Genomic DNA, 21,941 nt, shown 5'->3' with positions numbered 1-21,941 from the left:
AATGTATGTTGCAAGATGAATCATCCCAGTGATGCATTGTGGATGCCTTCTCTTTTATGGGTAAAACCTTTTATAAAAAAGCATTGTCATGTATATCTTTTTTCGGTGATGGTTCTAATGTTTTGTCCAATCAGTGTATGCATGTATATGTATACCTATCCAAATGCTCCAAATGCTCTAGGTTTGATAATTGTTTCTTTATTAGTAACTGTTGTTACAAAATAATTATTTTACTGTTTTGTTTTAAGGACATATGAAACATCTTTGCTAGTTGAAGAGTCTATAAGTGATGAGCTACCATATAGTGGTAAGATATACTTTTATAAGTGTTTCACAGTCATTTTCTTTGCTATTCTATGTAAATCATAGCTACAAAAATGAGACTATTTGCTTTTTTAAACCACCTTTCATATTTATGTACTTTAAATTTTCTAAATTAAACATTTATAGAACTAACGTATATGTTTAGTTTTACAATTAGCTTTATTAAACTATTTCTGTTTAAGCAGTAGTTGTAAATGTTAAAAATGGTTAAATAATGTAAGTTAAAAGCATAAAATTTGTATTCTCAGTTGATTCTTAGCTGGCTAGTGTTTTTGTCCTGGAACCCCCAGAGCTGTCATTCCCACAGGACTATGTGTAGAAAAATAAATTAAGATGTTATGCTTTTTTGTTGTAATATATTAATTTATTGACACTGTTTCAAATTCAGCAATATTTAAGTAGTCTTGTGTTTGCCAGTTTGTTTTAACACTGCTCTTTTTCTAATTACAGAGTACTTTGAATATTTTGCTCCTGATTTCACACTTCATCCAGATGTTAGCACAAGGATTGAGAACCAGAACTCTAGACAGGTATATATTTTATTAGTCTGCACTTAGTAGTTTTAGTTTAAATACATATAAATCATTATTTTTATTAAGGCCTTGTGTAAGATTCTAAATAAAATGTTAGTAAGATTTTAAACAGTAATTTTCTGTTTGCTGATCATTTAAAAAAATTAAATCACACAAAGAAAATTGGGCTAAACTTTTAACACATTTATTAAATCATAATTTCTTTTCTTAAGGAACAGTTCTTTGGTACCCTTGTTAAAAAGCAGTTTAACGGTTCAAGACAGGCTTGGTTTCAGCCAATAATACATATAATACTTATCTTACTCCTTCTGTGTTAAGCAGTCATGGGAAAGCTTCTCAAGAGACATTGTCTCAAGATATAAGGAAACTCCAGAACACTAAAATACTGGAAAGGGTTATAAAGTCTAAGAACTTACTCTAAAAACTGAAAAAGCTTGGAATATTGATAAATCTACTCAGGAGTAGATCTGTTAAATAATTTTAGGGGCTCAGCAGCAACTCATTCAATAATTCATAAAGATCTCAGAAAAGCATCTAAAAAACTGCAGATGTAAGTAGCCTATGCAAAAGTCAGTGTTTATAAACATTAGAAAGAGACTGTTGTTTTTTAACAACCAAGGTTTTTTTAGGCTTGTTTTCATTTTTCTTTGTATCTAAAGGGAATTAGTGTGCAATTGCATTACTCATTTTCCACAGTATTTGGAGCAAATTCGTCAGACTGTCTTTGAGAATCTAAAGATGCTGAACCACGCACCAAGTGTTCAGATTCATGACATTCCCTCAGATCTGCTGAGCTATGAGCGCACAGATGATGCTGATCCTGATGAGAGAGGTTCAGATGAAAACTGTTCCAGGTGAGTTACCATTCATTTTACCAATATGATAATTAGGTAAAACCCTAAGTGATTTACAAAATTAACTATAAACAAGATGGAACAGTGGATAAAATGTAAATTAAAAACTGAAAGCAGGAACCCTTATATTATTATTCTTTCACATAGATAAAAGAATGACCAGATGCCATTTTATCTTTCCTATTGCGATAGGGCCATCTGGGTGAAAAAAACTGGGATAGCATTACCTCAAAAGTAACTGGAATTTAAAAAAAAAACTTGACCATGCCAAAAAAACTAAAAAGCAAAAAGGGAATGGCTGTCTAATTAAACCCTTCTTTCTCTCAGTGTCCACATCCACTTTGACACTGGAGGGTTAATAATGATCTGGAGCTGCTTCAGCAAGGCTAAAATTGGACAGATTAGTGTTTTTGAAGTACTTATCATTAAGCCTTGTACAAAGCTTGCTTCCTGTTGTTAAAAAGTTTGCTTCCTATTGCTCTGTTGGTTACCTAACTCTTGGGATTAGATTTTCCAGCTGGAAAATGCTCCATGCACACAGCCAGGTCAATAGGACCAATAAAGTTAAATGTTTTTGGCCTAGAGATCTCAATATTCATTATTGTCAAAAAGAAATTGAAAGGTGGACTCGTCAGACCACAGCATTTCTGTTATTAATTTATGGCTTCCACTTTGCATAAAAGAAGCTTAACTTAGATGCAGAAACTGTTGTCACTATTGTTGAGGGTACAGCTGGCTCGCTTACCTTTTATACCTTTTATAAAATCTCCCACCACTTTCTTTCTCTCTCTCTCTCACACACTCATTGGTTATTTTGATCTCATTTTACCCACACATCACTGGAGTCTCGGTACCCCAAAGAACAAGGTAGTAAAGTCAGTGTCAACAGTACACAGGGGTTAAACTGTTTTAGAAAAACTGCATGGGCAAATTTTAATTATAGTCAACCTTGATTTAGGCTCTTGTTAATTTTCTTTTTTTACAATGTCATGATGGCATCACCTGTTCACCGTTTCACCTATTTACCAATGAAAAGTCCCAAAACAGGTGTTTTGAATAATTACACAAACCTCCTTGTATTACATCTGATCGTTTTGGAATGTGTTGCAGGCATTGAACTAGGAAATATTTACAAAAATCTATGAAGTTGGTATGGTAATGCCTAAATACCTGTAAAAGACAGAAAAATAAAAAATAGAAAGCAGTGATTTATTAGCATTTACTATATGTCCCAATTTTTTTGGAAATAAGTGTGTCATTTCAGTTGTTTAAATAGCTTATAGTACCAGGTAGATGGGTCTTATTTCATGAGGATGCAAAAAACATTAAATAATAATGTGTAATGCTTGTTAGAATTTACAATGTTTCTATCAATACTAGTACCAATAGAATACAATTATACTTTTAAGTGGAAGGTAAGATGACTTGGTACAGGACAAGATCATTAGAGGTTCTTCTAAAACATTAAAAAAGCGGGCTTCAAATACAGTTATCACACTGTAGTTTCATGTTTCATTAAATGTTTCATTTCAGTGCTGTAGTACATGAGAGAGAAATACATTTTTTAGAAGGATGTACTGACAGGCCAACAATTGAGTAAATAATGTAATAAAATGAGAAGGAGGTAATTGTAACTGATTATGTACAGGTGCACAAGAAAATACACTACATGGACATACTGTACCTGTTTAGGGACACACCATTTAATCATTGAATTCAAATGTTTGTCCCCATTTCCACATGTGTATAAAATCAAGCACTTAGCCATTCAGTCTTTACAAACATTTAAAAAAAAAAAATTTAAAAAAAAAAGGGTTGTTCTTAAAAGCTTTATGAACTACAGCAACACAGCCACAAAGTGTCAGATAACTGGAAGTTAGAGAGCAGGTTCGCAGAGTGCTAAGGTGAATAGTGTATCAAAGTCGCCAATTCTATTCTGACTTAATAACTGTTCCAAACCTCCTTTAGCATTAACATCAGCACAAAAACCGGGGAGCTTTATGGCATGGGCCTTACATCAGCAAGCAAAATACCAAGTGTAGGATGGAAACGATTTATGTGTGAGTGACGAATCACACTTCTCTATCTGGCAATCTGATAGGCAAGTCTGGGTTTGGCAAATGCCAGGACAATGTTACCTGCCTAGCTGCATTGTACCAGCTGTAAAGCCCCTAAGTTTATACTTTTTCTGGTGCTTTTCTATTTCGGCATGACTGTGCTCCATTGCACAAAGCAGTGCACAAAAGGCATAGTTGGGTGAGTTTGGTATGTAACTACTTGTCTGGCTCGCACAGAGCCTTGACCCCGACTCCATCAAACACCTTTGGGATCAACTAAAAAAGGGATTTCGAACAAGGCCCTCTCGTCCAATGCCTGACCTTCTGGGTGAATGGGTCCCCACAGACACACTCCAAAATCAGAAGTGTGGAAGATGTTACAGCATAAAAGGGTGACCAACTCCATATTAATGCCCATGGATTTAGAATGGGGTGTCCAAAAGCTCCTGTAGGTGTGTTGGTGCCCCAGTTCTTTTGTCCCTATAGTGTATTTTCTTCCCAATGTGGTTATCTGTTTTAAGTATTTGTCAAACTAAAGATTTTTATATCCTCATACAAACTGTAAAATGTCACTGCAACACGTATATAACCAATTTTAAAAAAAGTGGATGGATTCAGTGATGGATTTATGCCTATGCTATGTATTGTTGCTTTTGTGGATAATCCAGTTGTGTGTTAGCTTTAGATCATGAACTGATGACTGGACATTTGTGGTTTCATTCCACCTCTGTCTGATTAGGCAAGCTTGTGTTTAAGTGATGTTCCTACAATAACTGTTTAGTCGGACACAAAGGGGTTTTGTTAAATATTCGGCAATTGATTTCTGATTCTGTAGTGCTCTGTACCTGCTGCTATGCTATTTACTTTGTGTTAACTTTGGTTTTTCATTTTGGTTAGGTTTTTCATTAAGGGACACAAAAATCTCTTAAAGAGATAAAATATGTGTTGCCACGTTCTGGGCATTAGTTTAAGTTAAAACTGCTATGGTCAAAGTAAATGCTTGGATTAAGCTCTAAAACATTGTGTCTTTATTACCTTTTTCACCAAGATTTTTTTTTTTTTATTTGACATCTTTGGTGAAAAAAAAGTATACTTAAGTATACTAATCTTCAATGTGCTAAAGTGCAGTAAAGTGTATTATTGTCACACTAATGATCAATACACTTAAAGAGTGCTAAAATGGAACAACTATTTTTGTACTTAATATACTTTAGTTGTACAAAAATAATACAAAAGCTCAACTGTAATTGTATTAGGTGTACTAAACTGTACTAAATTGAGACTATTGTAAGTATATTTATTTACTTACAATAGTCTTAAGTTAACTTAAGTATACTACTGCATGTGTATTTAATTCCATGTTTCACATACACTTAAAGTGCAATTGAAGCACACTTCATTAGTATTCCAAGTGCACTTGGAGTACATTAAAAATATATTAAAAATAGACTTGAAATATATTTATTTTAGAGTAAAAATATACTTCCACTTTCTGTCTTTCTAGTTCATAGCAAAACTGCCATGCACTGACCTCTGAATTGTAACCATCAACCAGTAGGGGGCTTTTTTTTTTTTTATGTTTTGAGGTGGTTTTGTACGGAGCCCCTTAGGGGTCACTAAGGAAAAAAATATATATGAAGAGCGTAATCCGTACCCTCGGTTTAGTAAACCGTACCCTCGGTTTAGTAAACCGTACCCTCGGTTTAGTAAACCGTACCCTCGGTTTAGTAATCCGTACGCTCGGTTTAGTAATCCGTACCCTCGGTTTAGTAATCCGTACCCTCGGTTTAGTAAACCGTACCCTCGGTTTAGTAATCCGTACCCTCGGTTTAGTAATCCGTACCCTCGGTTTAGTAATCCGTACCCTCGGTTTAGTAATCCGTACCCTCGGTTTAGTAAACCGTACCCTCGGTTTAGTAAACCGTACGCACGGATTGTCTGCGCTACAAGTTTTACTGTGCGCCCACACCCCGTTTTACGGTAATACAGTTGCGAAGCGTTGAAGAGAATAAAGCATCTTTTTACAGCTGGGGTGATGGGATAGCAAACTTATTAAAAAGTCAAATCAAAATCTTATCAAATGCCACCCCACAATCATAAATAACACGAGTACTTAGCTTGTGATTTGAGAGTGTTTTACCTTAGGAATTTAGAATAATAGGATTGCAAACTAACGTAAAGTGAAATGTACAGTATAAATGTCTGAGACTCATAAAGTCAGTAAGTAGAAGTAGGAGTATTCTTTAAGAGTCTGATGGGGTGATTTGATAATAATTTGATTTGCATTTTACTTTACGTTGGTTTGCAATCCTATTATTCTAAATTCCTAGGGTAAAATAGTCTCAAAATCACAAGATGAGTACTAGTGTTATTTATTGATTTATTTATTTATTGTTTATTTATTGTTATTGATTTGACTTTTTAATAAGCTTGCTATCCCATCACCCCAGATTACTACAGTAAAGATGTCTGAAATGTATTCCATTAATAAAAGAGTTAATGCTCTTAAAGAAAAAAGTGGAGTGCTCTGATAATAATTTGATTTGCTTATTTTAGACCTTTCAAATTGGTCTGTAACAATTCCACTTGTTTTAATGGAATTTTAAAATTTTACATTTGAATAATTTTACCATGGTATGTCTTTTGTTGCCTCTATATATATATATATATATATATATATATATATTTATATATATAGTTGCGAAGCATTGAAGAGGATAAAGCATCTTTTTGCAGCTTAATATACTATATATTAGATATAATAACACACACACACACACACACACATATATATATATATATATATATATATATATATATATCTACAGTATATGTGTGTGTGTGTGTGTTATTATATCTAATATATAGTATATTAAGCTGCAAAAAGATGCTTTATCCTCTTCAATGCTTCGCAACTATATATATATATATATATATATATATATATATATATACAGTGTATCACAAAAGTGAGTACACCCCTCACATTTCTGCAAATATTTTATTATATCTTTTCATGGGACAACACTATAGAAATAAAACTTGGATATAACTTAGAGTAGTCAGTGTACAACTTGTATAGCAGTGTAGATTTACTGTCTTCTGAAAATAACTCAACACACAGCCATTAATGTCTAAATAGCTGGCAACATAAGTGAGTACACCCCACAGTGAACATGTCCAAATTGTGCCCAAAGTGTCAATATTTTGTGTGACCACCATTATTATCCAGCACTGCCTTAACCCTCCTGGGCATGGAATTCACCAGAGCTGCACAGGTTGCTACTGGAATCCTCTTCCACGCCTCCATGATGACATCACGGAGCTGGTGGATGTTAGACACCTTGAACTCCTCCACCTTCCACTTGAGGAGGCGCCACAGGTGCTCAATTGGGTTTAGTCCATCACCTTTACCTTCAGCTTCCTCAGCAAGGCAGTTGTCATCTTGGAGGTTGTGTTTGTGGTCGTTATCCTGTTGGAAAACTGCCATGAGGCCCAGTTTTCGAAGGGAGGGGATCATGCTCTGTTTCAGAATGTCACAGTACATGTTGGAATTCATGTTTCCCTCAATGAACTGCAGCTCCCCAGTGCCAGCAACACTCATGCAGCCCAAGACCATGATGCTACCACCACCATGCTTGACTGTAGGCAAGATACAGTTGAGAAGGCAAGATACTTCTCACCAGGGCGCCGCCACACATGCTGGACACCATCTGAGCCAAACAAGTTTATCTTGGTCTCGTCAGACCACAGGGCATTCCAGTAATCCATGTTCTTCGACTGCTTGTCTTCAGCAAACTGTTTGCGGGCTTTCTTGTGCGTCAGCTTCCTTCTGGGATGACGACCATGCAGACCGAGTTGATGCAGTGTGCGGCGTATGGTCTGAGCACTGACAGGCTGACCTCCCACGTCTTAAACCTCTGCAGCAATGCTGGCAGCACTCATGTGTCTATTTTTTAAAGCCAACCTCTGGATATGACGCCGAACACGTGGACTCAACTTCTTTGGTCGACCCTGGCGAAGCCTGTTCCGAGTGGAACCTGTCCTGGAAAACCGCTGTATGACCTTGGCCACCATGCTGTAGCTCAGTTTCAGGGTGTTAGCAATCTTCTTATAGCCCAGGCCATCTTTGTGGAGAGCAACAATTCTATTTCTCACATCCTCAGAGAGTTCTTTGCCATGAGGTACCATGTTGAATATCCAGTGGCCAGTATGAGAGAATTGTACCCAAAACACCAAATTTAACAGCCCTGCTCCCCATTTACACCTGGGACCTTGACACATGACACCAGGGAGGGACAACGATACATTTGGGCACAATTTGGACATGTTCACTGTGGGGTGTACTCACTTATGTTGCCAGCTATTTAGACAATAATGGCTGTGTGTTGAGTTATTTTCAGAAGACAGTAAATCTACACTGTTATATAAGCTGCACACAGACTACTTTTCATTGTGTCAAAGTGTCATTTTGTCAGTGTTGTCCCATGAAAAGATATACTTAAATATCTGCAGAAATGTGAGGGGTGTACTCACTTTTGTGATACACTGTATATATATATATATATATATATATATATATATATATATATACAGTGTATCACAAAAGTGAGTACACCCCTCACATTTCTGCAGATATTTAAGTATATCTTTTCATGGGACAACATTGACAAAATGACACTTTGACACAATGAAAAGTAGTCTGTGTGCAGCTTATATAACAGTGTAAATTTATTCTTCCCTCAAAATAACTCAATATACAGCCATTAATGTCTAAACCACCGGCAACAAAAGTGAGTACACCCCTAAGAGACTACACCCCTAAATGTCCAAATTGAGCACTGCTTGTCATTTTCCCTCCAAAATGTCATGTGATTTGTTAGTGTTACTAGGTCTCAGGTGTGCATAGGGAGCAGGTGTGTTCAATTTAGTAGTACAGCTCTCACACTCTCTCATACTGGTCACTGAAAGTTCCAACATGGCACCTCATGGCAAAGAACTCTCTGAGGATCTTAAAAGACGAATTGTTGCGCTACATGAAGATGGCCAAGGCTACAAGAAGATTGCCAACACCCTGAAACTGAGCTGCAGCACAGTGGCCAAGATCATCCAGCGTTTTAAAAGAGCAGGGTCCACTCAGAACAGACCTCGCGTTGGTCGTCCAAAGAAGCTGAGTGCACGTGCTCAGCGTCACATCCAACTGCTGTCTTTGAAAGATTGGCGCAGGAGTGCTGTCAGCATTGCTGCAGAGATTGAAAAGGTGGGGTGTCAGCCTGTCAGTGCTCAGACCATACGCCGCACACTACATCAAATTGGTCTGCATGGCTGTCACCCCAGAAGGAAGCCTCTTCTGAAGTCTCTACACAAGAAAGCCCGCAAACAGTTTGCTGAAGACATGTCAACAAAGGACATGGATTACTGGAACCATGTCCTATGGTCTGATGAGACCAAGATTAATTTGTTTAATTCAGATGGTCTCAAGCATGTGTGGCGGCAATCAGGTGAGGAGTACAAAGATAAGTGTGTCATGCCTACAGTCAAGCATGGTGGTGGGAATGCCATGGTCTGGGGCTGCATGAGTGCAGCAGGTGTTGGGGAGTTACATTTCATTGAGGGACACATGAACTCCAATATGTACTGTGAAATACTGAAGCAGAGCATGATCCCCTCCCTCTGGAAACTGGGTCGCAGGGCAGTGTTCCAGCATGATAATGACCCCAAACACACCTCTAAGACGACCACTGCTTTATTGAAGAGGCTGAGGGTAAAGGTGATGGACTGGCCAAGCATGTCTCCAGACCTAAACCCAATAGAACATCTTTGGGGCATCCTCAAGCGGAAGGTGGAGGAGCGCAAAGTCTCGAATATCCGCCAGCTCCGTGATGTCGTCATGGAGGAGTGGAAAAGCATTCCAGTGGCAACCTGTGAAGCTCTGGTAAACTCCATGCCCAGGAGAGTTAAGGCAGTTCTGGGAAATAATGGTGGCCACACAAAATATTGACACTTCAGGAACTTTCACTAAGGGGTGTACTCACTTTTGTTGCCGGTGGTTTAGACATTAATGGCTGTATATTGAGTTATTTTGAGGGAAGAATAAATTTACACTGTTATATAAGCTGCACATAGACTACTTTTCATTGTGTCAAAGTGTCATTTTGTCAGTGTTGTCCCATGAAAAGATATACTTAAATATCTGCAGAAATGTGAGGGATGTACTCACTTTTGTGATACACTGTATATATATATATATATATATATATATATATATATATATATATATAGAGAGAGAGAGAGAGAGAGAGAGAGAGAGAGAGAGAGAGAGAGAGAGAGAACAAAAGACATACCATGGTAAAATTATTCAAATGTAAAATTTTAAAATTCCATTAAAACAAGTGGAATTGTTACAGACCAATTTGAAAGGTCTAAAATAAGCAAATCAAATTATTATCAGAGCACTCCACTTTTTTCTTTAAGAGCATTAACTCTTTTATTAATGGAATACATTTCAGACATCTTTACTGTAGTAATCTGGGGTGATGGGATAGCAAACTTATTAAAAAGTCAAATCAATAACAATAAATAAACAATAAATAAATAAATAAATAACACTAGTACTTATCTTGTGATTTTGAGACTATTTTACCCTAGGAATTTAAAATAATAGGATTGCAAACCAACGTAAAGTAAAATGCAAATCAAATTATTATCAAATCACCCCATCAGACTCTTAAAGAATACTTCTACTTACTGACTTTATGAGTCTCAGACATTTATACTGTACATTTCACTTTACGTTAGTTTGCAATCCTATTATTCTAAATTCCTAAGGTAAAATACTCTCAAATCACAAGCTGAGTACTCGTGTTATTTATGATTGTGGGGTGGCATTTGATAAGATTTTGATTTGACTTTTTAATAAGTTTGCTATCCCATCACCCCAGCTGTAAAAAGATGCTTTATTCTCTTCAATGCTTCGCAACTGTATTACCGTAAAACGGGGTGTGGGCGCACAATAAAACTTGTAGCGCAGACAATCCGTGCGTACGGTTTACTAAACCGAGGGTACGGATTACTAAACCGAGGGTACGGTTTACTAAACTGAGGGTACGGATTTTGTCTTCACATATTTTTTTTTCCTTAGTGACCCCTAAGGGGCTCCGTAGTTTTGAGACTTTAAGCAGACGCAAGGTTCGAACGCTTGACTTTGACATGTCAGTTTTTATGTGTTAGTGTGTTTTACCGCTGCGCCACTGGAGCGCTATAAACACAGGTGTAGTAATACCTACCTTATGGATTCCTTATGACTAGACATGTAAAGATGTTCATTGTTGAAGTGAATGTTGTTACGTTTTAAAATCTGCCCAGTTTGAGTCTGTTTGATCTGTAATACTGAAGGTATGTTAAATAAACTGTTTAGCTGTATTGTGAGTTCTAGTCACTTTGAAATACACTTGAAATGTAAATTTTAACTTACATTTAAAGTACATGGAATAAATATTTATGTAGTGAATTCTTTGCAAGTATAATTACAGCATCATGTGAAATCCATTAATTACATGCAAAGTAAAAATACATAACATAGTATTAAAAAGTACCTGAATATGTTCTTTAATATAATTAATTTATTTTCCATATTAGAATTAAAGAATATTTTTTTAATTATTATATTTTAAAATAACAAAAATAGTAAAAACGTTTTACTATTGTACCAATAAGTAACTTCATGTTAAAAAATACAAATTGTTTAACATTCTTTGCAAAAATATACCAAACATCTATTATAAAAACAAGTATTTGAGAAGTATATTAAATTTAATTAAACTTAATTTTAACTAAAAGTATACTTCATGGTAATGTATTTATTAAACATATAATTATAAATATACCTATATAAGGTTGGTATTACATCATGTCATTACAGTGCTCATAAATAAATATATTGATAAATATATTGCTAGAATCAGGTCTAGAAAGACAGAAAGTGGAAGTATATTTTTACTCTAAAATAAATATATTTAAAGTCTTTTTATTTTAATGTACTCGAAGTGCACTTGGAATAATGATTGTGCAGTTGTGAAGTGTGCTTTAATTTCACTTTAAGTGTATGTGAAACATGGAGTTAAATACACATGCAGTAGTATACTTAAGGTAAATTAACTACTTAAAATAGTTTCAATTTAGTACATTTTAGTACACTTTATACAATTAAAGTTGATCTTTTGTATAATTTTTTTGTACAATTACAGTGTATTGATCATTAGTGTGACAATAATACACTTTAGTGCACTGTAGCCTACCGAAGATTAGTATACTTAAGCATACTTATATTCACCATGGAAGTAACTTTATGAAAAATACACTTAAGTAAACCTTTGTATAATGTATTAAAAGTGTGCTTTAAGTGAATTACTACAGCAGTTGTTTAACGTACTTTGCAAATTTGCAATATATTAAACATCTATTTGAAAACAAGTATATGAGAAGTATATAAATTAAATGAAACTTAAATTTAACTGAAAGTATACTTTATTTTAATGTATTTATTAAAAGTATACTTTTTGATATTTTTTGAAAAGTATAAGTGTACTTGATCAAAGTATGACATTAATATATTTTTAACATGTTTGAAATAAGATGTCATACATTTGCTAGTTTATTGCTAGTATACTTAGCCAAATATAAGTATATTTTAAGTACATTTAAGTACACTTTTTTTTTCACTGGGGATATCAAATGAATTATCATTTTAATGGATGGCTTCTATTTTGCTTTAATCAACAGGCCTGAGGCATCAAATGAATTTTATGATGGCGACCATGACAATGACAAGGAGAGTGATGTGGAAATCTGATCTCCATCCTGTGGAAATGTTCTGTTCATTTTTAAAAGTTTAGCAGTATTTTGCTTATTATGGCAGCCAGCTCTAAATGCATTTGTATAACTGTACAATTGTAAAGTCAGTAATAATAGACAGCAGTAATTTGCAAATCCATTTGACCACTATTTGATTGAAACAGTACAAAGAAAAGTTTATCTTAATTTTTAACACAACAACAATGAGTGTCCTTAGTTATATAACAAAAAAAAAACCTTTAGCTGCTCAACAGTCCTGGTCATTTTTTGCACTTCATAATCCACCACATTTTTTCCAATTCTGTACAAGTCTGGATAGCAAGGATGCACTGCACTCTCTTATTCTGAAGCCATACAAATTTACTCAGTCTTGCTGAAACATGCAGTAGGCTCTAAAAAAAATCAAAATCTAGATTTACATTTACAGCATTTTTAAGATACCTTTATTCAGAGCAATTTACAACTGTGTAAGGAATAGAAATTCAGCAATTAAGGGTTAATGGCCTTGTTTAGGGGCTCAACAGTGGCAACTTTTTTTATTACTTTTTGATTATTAGTCCAGTGCCATAACCGCTGAGCAACCACTGCCCTAAAAGTAGATCAAAGTACATGTTGCTCCAAAATAAGTATGTACCCCTTAGCATTAAAGGTGCCCTCACATATGCAAGTTTCCCATGCCACTGACAATAACACACCCCTCATACCATGACACTGGCTTCTCAACTTTGCGTTAGTACCAATGAGGATTGTCCCTTTCATTGTTGGCCTGGCAATCTGTTACTTTCAACAGTTAAACAGGTAAACTTTTTTTTAGAATAGGTAAAACAATACATATATTTTTTTGCACTGATTTAAATATAGACAAATAGGCAATTTGACAAGTCACTGCTTTTTAGTTAGAATTTACTTACTGTACCAATTTTTTTTGGTGTTATATGAATGCATGCTTTCAAACAGGAAGCACTTGCCTGAGTTGCTTTTATTAAATGTTTTAGTGTGTTTTTTTTCCTAATTTGACATTTGCAGACTTATATATAACACTGTAAAGCTGTGGTGAAATTTTAAACAACCATTTATCACAATGCAGTGTCCTATCGATATTTAAATAAAAACATTCCACAAATTAAAACATAAAGACCCAGAACTTTAAATACTGTGTCCTACAAAAAAATGCATATTTGTTTAATATTGGGGGGGTGGGGGGACCCAAATTCTTTAAGTCAATTATCTCCCCTGAGAATCAAACTCTTAGCACTAAGTTCTGAATAGATGAAGTGTTAATTGAACATTAATAGCTAACATATACAGTAGTAACTAATAAGTAAATGGACTAACAAAACAGTAATGAGAAAAGTATAAACATTTAAACACAACACTATTATGGACTAAAGCACTCTTTATTCCTTCATCTCTGAATATGTACAGGTTCAAAGAACTCCATGACATTCGTGTTTTTTTTTTTTTTTTTTTTATACAGTCCTGCTCACCATTATTGGCACCCATGAAGTTTAAGTACATAATGTGGAATATCTCCTGGAAAAAAATGAATCAAGTGTAACAGCTTTTTTCTATAGAGAACTTGTGTTTGATACAAAAGAGCAAATGATAAACAACATTTAAAACTAAAAACAATGGGAGAGAAAAAATAGAAAAACCTAAAGCTTGCTGTGGCACTGGTATTGGCACCCTTTACAGTAAATCAGTATGGAAACACATTTTGACTCACCTGTGCTAAATCACAAATGAGAATCACCTGTGATAAATTGTCAGTGCCCATGTGACATTAATTACCCAATGAATGATGACTTCAGTGTTTTAAAAAGCCACAAGTTATTCCCTGTTCCTTTGTCACAATGGTGAAGACAAAGGAGCTGTCTGAGGACATCAGAAGTGCTATTATTAGCAAACACAAGACCTCCAAAGGGTATAAGGCCATCTCCAAAGACCTTGGTATCCCTGTTTCAACAGTGCGCAATGTTATTAAGAAGTTTGCCAAGCATGGAACAGTCAAGAACCTCCCTGGATGTGGAGGGAAGAGGAAAATTGATGAGAGATGTCTTCGAAGTTTGGTGCGAATGGTGGAAAAAACACCATGTCAAACATCCAAAGACCTGAAGGCCAACCTGGAACAGTCTGGGGTCTTGGTTTCAATAAGTACCATACGGCGCACACTAAACCAAGCAGAGCTTTATGGGCGAAGGCCAAGAAAGAAACCATTGCTGAAGAAAAGACATAAAAAGGAACGACTCAACTTTGCCAAAGAGTACCTGGACAAACCACAATCCTTCTGGGAAAATGTTCTGTGGACCGATGAAACAAAAATAGAGCTTTTTGGCAATGCACACCAACAGTTTGTTTACAGACGGCGCAATGAAGCGTATAAGGAAAAGAACACCCTACCTACAGTTAAGCATGGTGTAGGATCCATAATGCTGTGGGGCTGTTTTGCTGCGTCTGGTACTGGGGGCCTCGACCGTATCACAGGAATCATGAAATCGGAGAATTACCAAGAGATTTTAGAGCAAAATGTCCTACCCAGTGTAAGAAAACTTGGTTTGAGTCGAAGATCATGGGTCCTCCAGCAAGACAAAGACCCAAAGCACACATCCAAAAGCACGCAGGAATGGTTGAAAAGGAAGAAATGGACTGTTTTAAAATGGCCAGCAATGAGTCCTGATCTCAATCCCATTGAAAATCTGTGGGGTGAGCTGAAATCTGCCATTGGGAAAAAGAACCCTGCAAACATTCAAGAGCTCGAACAAACTGCAAAGGAAGAGTGGGAGAAAATACCAGCTGAGAAGTGCAAGAAGCTTATAGATGGCTACAAGAAACGTTTGGAGGCTGTCATCACTGCCAAAGGGTGTGCAACCAAATATTAAGGAGGGGTGCCTTTATTACTGCACATGCTGTTTTTTTCTGTTTCTTCTTTAAAATGACAACATGTAAGCTGAAAAACAATGTTCTTCGTTATATTACTTTGGACCTCCAATTAAAAAATCCTGATAATATAAATTTGGTACATTTCCATTTATTTCTGAAGATATTGTACAGGTTATGCAAAAAATGAAGGGGTGCCAATAATGGTGAGCAGGACTGTATATAAAGAGTATAGAAACTTTACCTTGACCATCGCGTGACGAAATTGGATACCTTTCCTGCTCGCCACCATGTAGATTAATCATTTGTGTATGGTAGATGGTGCTATAAGCTAAGTTTGACATAGGTCATAAAATATCATGTACACAAGTGTGAATACCCTTTGATATGACACCCATAAGTGAGCTGACGTGCATTTTTCACTGATACTGCTTGAGATGTTTCTACAATTTAATTGGAGTCCACCTGTGGTAAATTCAATTGATTGGACATGATTAGGGATTGCCAACACCTGCCTATATAAGGTCCCCGAGTTCATATCAGAGCAAACTCCAAGCCATGGGGTCAAAGGAATTATCTGCAGACCTCAGAAACAGGATTGTGTCAAGGCATAGATCTGGAGAAGGGTACAGAAAAATTGCTGCAGCTTTACAGGTCCCAAAGAACACAGTGGCCACCATCATTCGTAAATGGAAGAAGTTTGAAACCACCAAAAATCTTCCTAGACCTGGCCGCCCGGCCAAACTGAGCGATCGGAAAAGACGGGCCTTAGCCAGGGTGGTGAGCAGAAATCCGAGGGTCACTCTGAGCTCCAGCGTATCCTTGGGAGAATCTATCAGAAGAGCAACCATCCCGGCAGCACTCCACAAATCATGCCTTTATGGTAAAGTGGCCAGGCGGAAGCCACTCCTTAGTAAAAGGCTAAGACGCTTGGAGTTTGCCAAAAGGTTGAGAGGACTCTCAAACCATAAGAACAAGATTCTCTGGTCTGGTGAAACCAAAATTTAACTTTTTGGCCTGAATACCAAGCGTCACGTCTGGAGGAAACCAGGCACCGCTCATCACCTGGGTAATGCCATCCCTACAGTAATGTTTACTATGGAAGCACTTCTGTAAGTCACTCTGGATAAGAGTGTCTGCTAAATGCAGAAAATGTAAATGTACAGTGAAGCGTGGCAGCATCATGATATGGGGATGTATTTCAGCAGCGGGACCGGGGAGACTAGTTCTGATAGAGGGAAAGATAAATGCAGCTAAGTACACCAAGATCCTTGAAGAAAACCTGCTCCAGAGTGCTCTGGACCTCAGACTGGGGTGAAGGTTTACCTTCTAACATGACAACAACCCAACCCTAAAGAAACGATTTTTGTCAGTAAAATAAACTTGCATATTTTCTAAACTCTGTTTTCACTTCGTAATTTTGGTGATTGTGTGACCTTTTTTTAAGGCAAAAAAAGAACTGTCTATTATAGAATGAGTCTGTAACGTGATAAAACGTGACTTTCCGGCTTGACTGTAGATTCAACAGCTTAGCATATAAGGTCCTTTACAAAGGTTTATTTTTTTTTGCATTCCCTGGATCTTTTCACAATGTTCAGTACAGAAGATGACCAAATACATTCTTCTTGCAATGTTGCATTGATTTAATGTTCTTTTTGAACTCATTGACAATGTGCTTACAAAGTGTGGCACATGCGGTGAGTGACTACCTGTCTATGCATGCAAACAGTAAGCCTTAACCTTATTTTTATATCCAACCATAATACCCTCACATTACCAATTTAATTACTAGTTTTTGTGGAATGTTTTAAGACTTTTTCCATAAAGTTCAAAATACATTTCTATTTGTAAAAAAACAGTTGTAAAAAACTGACGTTGGTCAGCCAAAACAATGAAATACATTTATTTGTGCTTTTGTCAATTAAATAGCAGCCTATCAGAATGACCAAATCACAGATTCTTGTTTTTATTGCAATTTTAAAACTTGTTTGGACTTTTATCTTTGGAAAATCCTACAGAACAAAACCAGTGAAAATGCAAGTGTGGTTGCAGCTCATCGGTGATGGAATAGCTTATGTTGTGGGTTAAATATTTTTGAATGTATTTGGTGGGGGTTTGAATACTTTTGCTCAAATATGTGATTGTGTGTGTTAGAGCTGGGTGGTATGACGGTACGTTTGGTATACCGGCTTTTATTCCTTGTTCGGTATGGATTTTTCATACACCGCCATACCATAGAATAGGTTGTTTAGGATATCGTGACTTAATATTTGACCCAAGCAATTATTTGCTTGTTTACAAATAACATTTGTAAAACGTGACCATGCCGCTTAATGTAAAACCATAATGACAAACGTTTGATCAAACAGCATAAAAATAACACATTTATCACATATAATAATTTACTGCTAAGTAATTACAACCCAACTTAAAACAACTCTTAACTAATATCTAGACACGGATGGCTCACAAAATTAAAGATGACTGCTGGATAATAATCGGAGCACCCTTCACAATGCATAACACATTTTGCTTGCGCTTTTCCGTGAACACATACAGTATGTGCTGGAAAAGCCGCCATAAAAAGCAATAGTAATCTTTTTTTTTTTCAGAGAAATGAAACTGTTGGGCCATAATAACCATTATTACATGAAAGAAAAAAGGGAGGCTTGCAAGCCAAATAACATCCTAACCATGAAGCACAGAGGTGTCAGCATCATGTTGTACAAACGCTTTGCTGCAGAATTGACTGGTGCACAAAACTGATGGCATTATGAGGAAAGAAAATTATGGGAGAAATTGAAGTTAAAGCTTGGGCTCAGATATGTCCACCAAATGGACAGTGACCCCAAGCATACTTCGAAAATTGTGGCGAAATGGCTTAAGGACAACAAAATTAAGATAATGGAGTGGCCATCACATTTCTCTGTCTGGAGAAATGGGCCAAAGTTCCAGCACCTTATTGTGAGAAGCTTGTGGAGGCTACCTAAAACATTTGACCCAGGTTATACTATTTCAAGGCAATGCTACAAAATTAATATGTATGTAAATTAGCCACTGGCGATGTTGCTAAGGTGTATGTAAACAGAATGAACAAGTAATACAACCCCAAATCAGAAAAAGTTTGGACAGCATGAAAAATGCAAATAAATAAAAAAATTGTGACAGCATTTCTCCAGAGATTCTCATGCAGGTTCATAACGATTGGATCCAGTGCCTTCAGCTCTGTGTTCAGCACCAGGGACAACACATTGAACACGTCAAATAGCTGTGCATCACAGGGAACGTTCGCGGTTGTTGTTGCAATTTTCTGTGTTGATAACTTTTGAACCACAAGAGATATTGCAAATTTCAAGAGATATTGCAGAATTTTCTCAGAAATCGAGAAAATTTCTGAGAAAATTCTGCTCTTCTTTGATATGCTACATGACCACCTTCCCATTGGAAAAACTTGCCCTTCATCCAATATGGCGGCTTTCAAGATGACGGCCATGACCCTCACCCATTACTTGCTGGGGTATTCAGATGTCATTTTCCCTTTCGTTTCTGTCTTGCGACTTTTGTATTTAAATCTCCTGTATTTAAAATTTGCTCAATTTGAGTTAGTTTGATCTGTAATACTAAGGTTTGTTAAATAAACTGTTTAGCTTTATTGTGAGTTCTAGTCACTTTAAAATACACTTGAAATTTAATTTTTTACTTGTTCATTCAAGTACACTCAATCAATATTTATTTCCATTTAAATGTGTTCATTGTATTAAAAAGTCCCTAAATATATTCTTTAATATGATTCATTTATTTTCCATATTAGAATTAAAGAAAACTGAAATATATTTAAAATTATTAAATTTTAATGTAATAAAAATAGTAAAAACGTTTTACTATTGGACAATTGGTATTTCTTATTGAAGTAACTTTATGTTAGAAAAATTCCAATTATTTAACACTTTGCAAAAATATACCAAACATCTATTATAAAAACAACTTTTTGAGAAGTATATTAAATTTAATAAAACTTAATTTTAACTAAAAGTATACTTCATGGTAATGTATTTATTAAAAGTATTATTATAAGTATACCTTTATAAGATTGGTATTACTACATATGTGTTTACAATGCTCATAAATAAATACACTGCCTGGCGAAAAAAGAGGTCACACACTCTAATATTTCGTTGGACCGTCTTTAGCTTTGTTTACGGCACGCATTCGCTGTGGCATCGTTTCCACAAGCTTCTGAAATGTCACAACATTTATTTCTGTCCAGAATTGCATTAATTTTTCCCCAAGATCTTGTATTGATGATGGGATATTTGGACCACTGCGCAAAGTCTTCTCCAGCACCTCCCAAAGATTCTCAATGGGGTTCAGATCTGGACTCTGTGGCCAATCCATGTGTGAAAATGATGTCTCATGCTCCCTGAACCACTCTTTCACAATTTGAGCGTGATGAATCCTGGCATTGTCATCTTGGAATATGCCCGTGCCATCAGGGTAGAAAAAAATACATTTAAGGAATAACCTGGTCGTTCAGTATATTCAGGTAGTCAGCTGACCTCATTCTTTGGGCACATAACGTTGCTGAACCTAGACCTGACCAACTGCAGCAACCCCAGATCATAGCACTGCTCCCACAGGCTTGTATGGTAGGCACTAGGCATGATGGGTGCATCACTTCAGCCGCCTCTCTTCTTACCCTGAGCCCATCACTCTGGAACAGGGTAAATCTGGACTCATCAGACCACATGACCTTCTTCCATTGCTCCAGAGTCCAATCTTTATGCTCCCTAGCAAATTGAAGCTGTTTTTGCCAGTTAGCCTCACAGACAAGCGGTTTTCTTAAGGCTACACAGCTGTTTAGTCCCAATCTCTTGAGGTCCCTTCGCATTGTGCGTGTGGAAATGCTCTTACTTTCACTATTAAACATATCCCTGAGTTCTACTGTAGTTTTTCTATGAATTGATTTCACCAAACATTTAAGTGATCGCCAATCACCATCATTCAAGATTTTTTTCTGACCACATTCCTTCCTCGAAGATGATGTATCCCCACTGTCCTTCCACTTTTTAACAATGTGTTGGACAGTTCTTAACCCGATTTTAGTAGTTTCAGCAATCTCCTTAGATGTTTTCTCTGCTTGATGCAAGCCAATAATTTAACCCTTCTGAAACAGATTAACATCTTTTCCACGACCACAGGATGTCTTTCGACATGGTTGTTTAACAAATGAGAAGCTTCTCACTGCATCAGTTAGGGTTAAATAACTTGTTGCCAGCTGAAACATAATCATCCATGCAGTAATTATCCAATGGGAGGCTCTTACCTAATTGCTTAGTTAAATCCAGGTGGTGATCTTTTTCTTTGGCCAGGCAGTGTATATTGCTATGCACTACAAATAATCGGGTCTAGAAAGACAGGAAGTGGAAGTGTATTTTTACTCTAAAGTAAATATATTTGAAGTCTAATTAAAAAAAAATTCTAATGTATGTCAAGTGCACTTGGAATACTGATTAAGAGTGCTTTATATATTTACTTTAAGTGTATGTGAAACATGGTGTTAAATACACATGTAGTAGTATACTTAAATATATTTAAAATAGTCTCAATTTAGTACAGTTTACTACACTTAATACAATTAAAGTTGATCTTTATTATTTTTGTACAATAACAGTATAATTAGCACTCTTTAAGTGTACTGATCATTAGTGTGACAATAATACAATTTAGTGAACTGTAGCCTACTGAAGATTAGTATACTTATATATTTTTTTTCACAATGGAAGTAACTATGTAAATACACTTAAGTAAATTTTTGTATAATGTATTAAAAGTGTGCTTTAAGTGAATTACTACAGCAGTTAACATACTTTGCAAAAATATTCTAAACATGTATTTTAAAACAAGTATTTGAGAAGTACAGTATATTAAATTAAATGAAACTTAAATTGAACTAAAAGTATACTTCTTGTTAATGTATTTATTAAAAGTATACATTTTTGAAAAGTATGATAAAAGTTTACTTGATCAAAGTATGACTAATATATTTTTAACATGTTTGAAATAAGTACAGACATTTGCTAGTTTATTTATAGTATACTTAAATGAATATTAGTATATTTTAAGTACCTTTAAGTACACTTTTTTTTTTTTACTAGGGCAGGCTTTTGATTAATCTTGTCAAACTAAAGAAGCAAACTTAGTTATGCTGTAATAAATAGGGGTCTAAAGCTACTCTCTGTAAAACTGACATTTTAACTACATCTTCTGTTGTTTTACCCCGAGGTGGTTCTGACAGAAACGCGTTCACCCTCTCAAGGTTAAAGACTGCAAGTCAAGACTGCAGTGCCAACAATGCTGCACTCACAGACTGGACTGAACAATGAAGAACAATTATTTTTTTGCTAGTTATAACTTTCATTTCAATGTAATTTTGTTTTTTTATG

General features: G+C 35.8%; 1 protein-coding gene across 4 annotated transcripts in view; it reads left to right on the top strand.

Annotated features, from left to right (window-relative positions):
• Positions 1-14,002, top strand: part of hdac3 (histone deacetylase 3) — a 63,916-nt gene extending 49,914 nt beyond the window's left edge. For 2 of the 4 annotated variants that reach the window (XM_063000530.1, XM_063000533.1), the window contains 4 exons: positions 249-307; positions 775-854; positions 1,554-1,711; positions 12,550-14,002. In XM_063000530.1, coding sequence (XP_062856600.1) covers positions 249-307; positions 775-854; positions 1,554-1,711; positions 12,550-12,619 — 367 coding nt within the window. In that variant the 3' untranslated portion in view covers positions 12,620-14,002. Of the gene's footprint in view, positions 1-248; positions 308-774; positions 855-1,553; positions 1,714-12,549 lie in introns of those variants that run through there. The other 2 variants (XM_063000531.1, XM_063000532.1) reach the window with 2 other exon arrangements.
• Positions 14,003-21,941: the final 7,939 nt, after the last annotated feature.

The sequence above is a fragment of the Trichomycterus rosablanca genome, chromosome 8 (genome assembly GCF_030014385.1).
Source record: "Trichomycterus rosablanca isolate fTriRos1 chromosome 8, fTriRos1.hap1, whole genome shotgun sequence".
NCBI classification, from domain to species: domain Eukaryota; kingdom Metazoa; phylum Chordata; class Actinopteri; order Siluriformes; family Trichomycteridae; genus Trichomycterus; species Trichomycterus rosablanca.
Note: the sequence above shows the minus strand (reverse complement) of the source record. Positions and strands in the feature narration are given on the sequence as shown.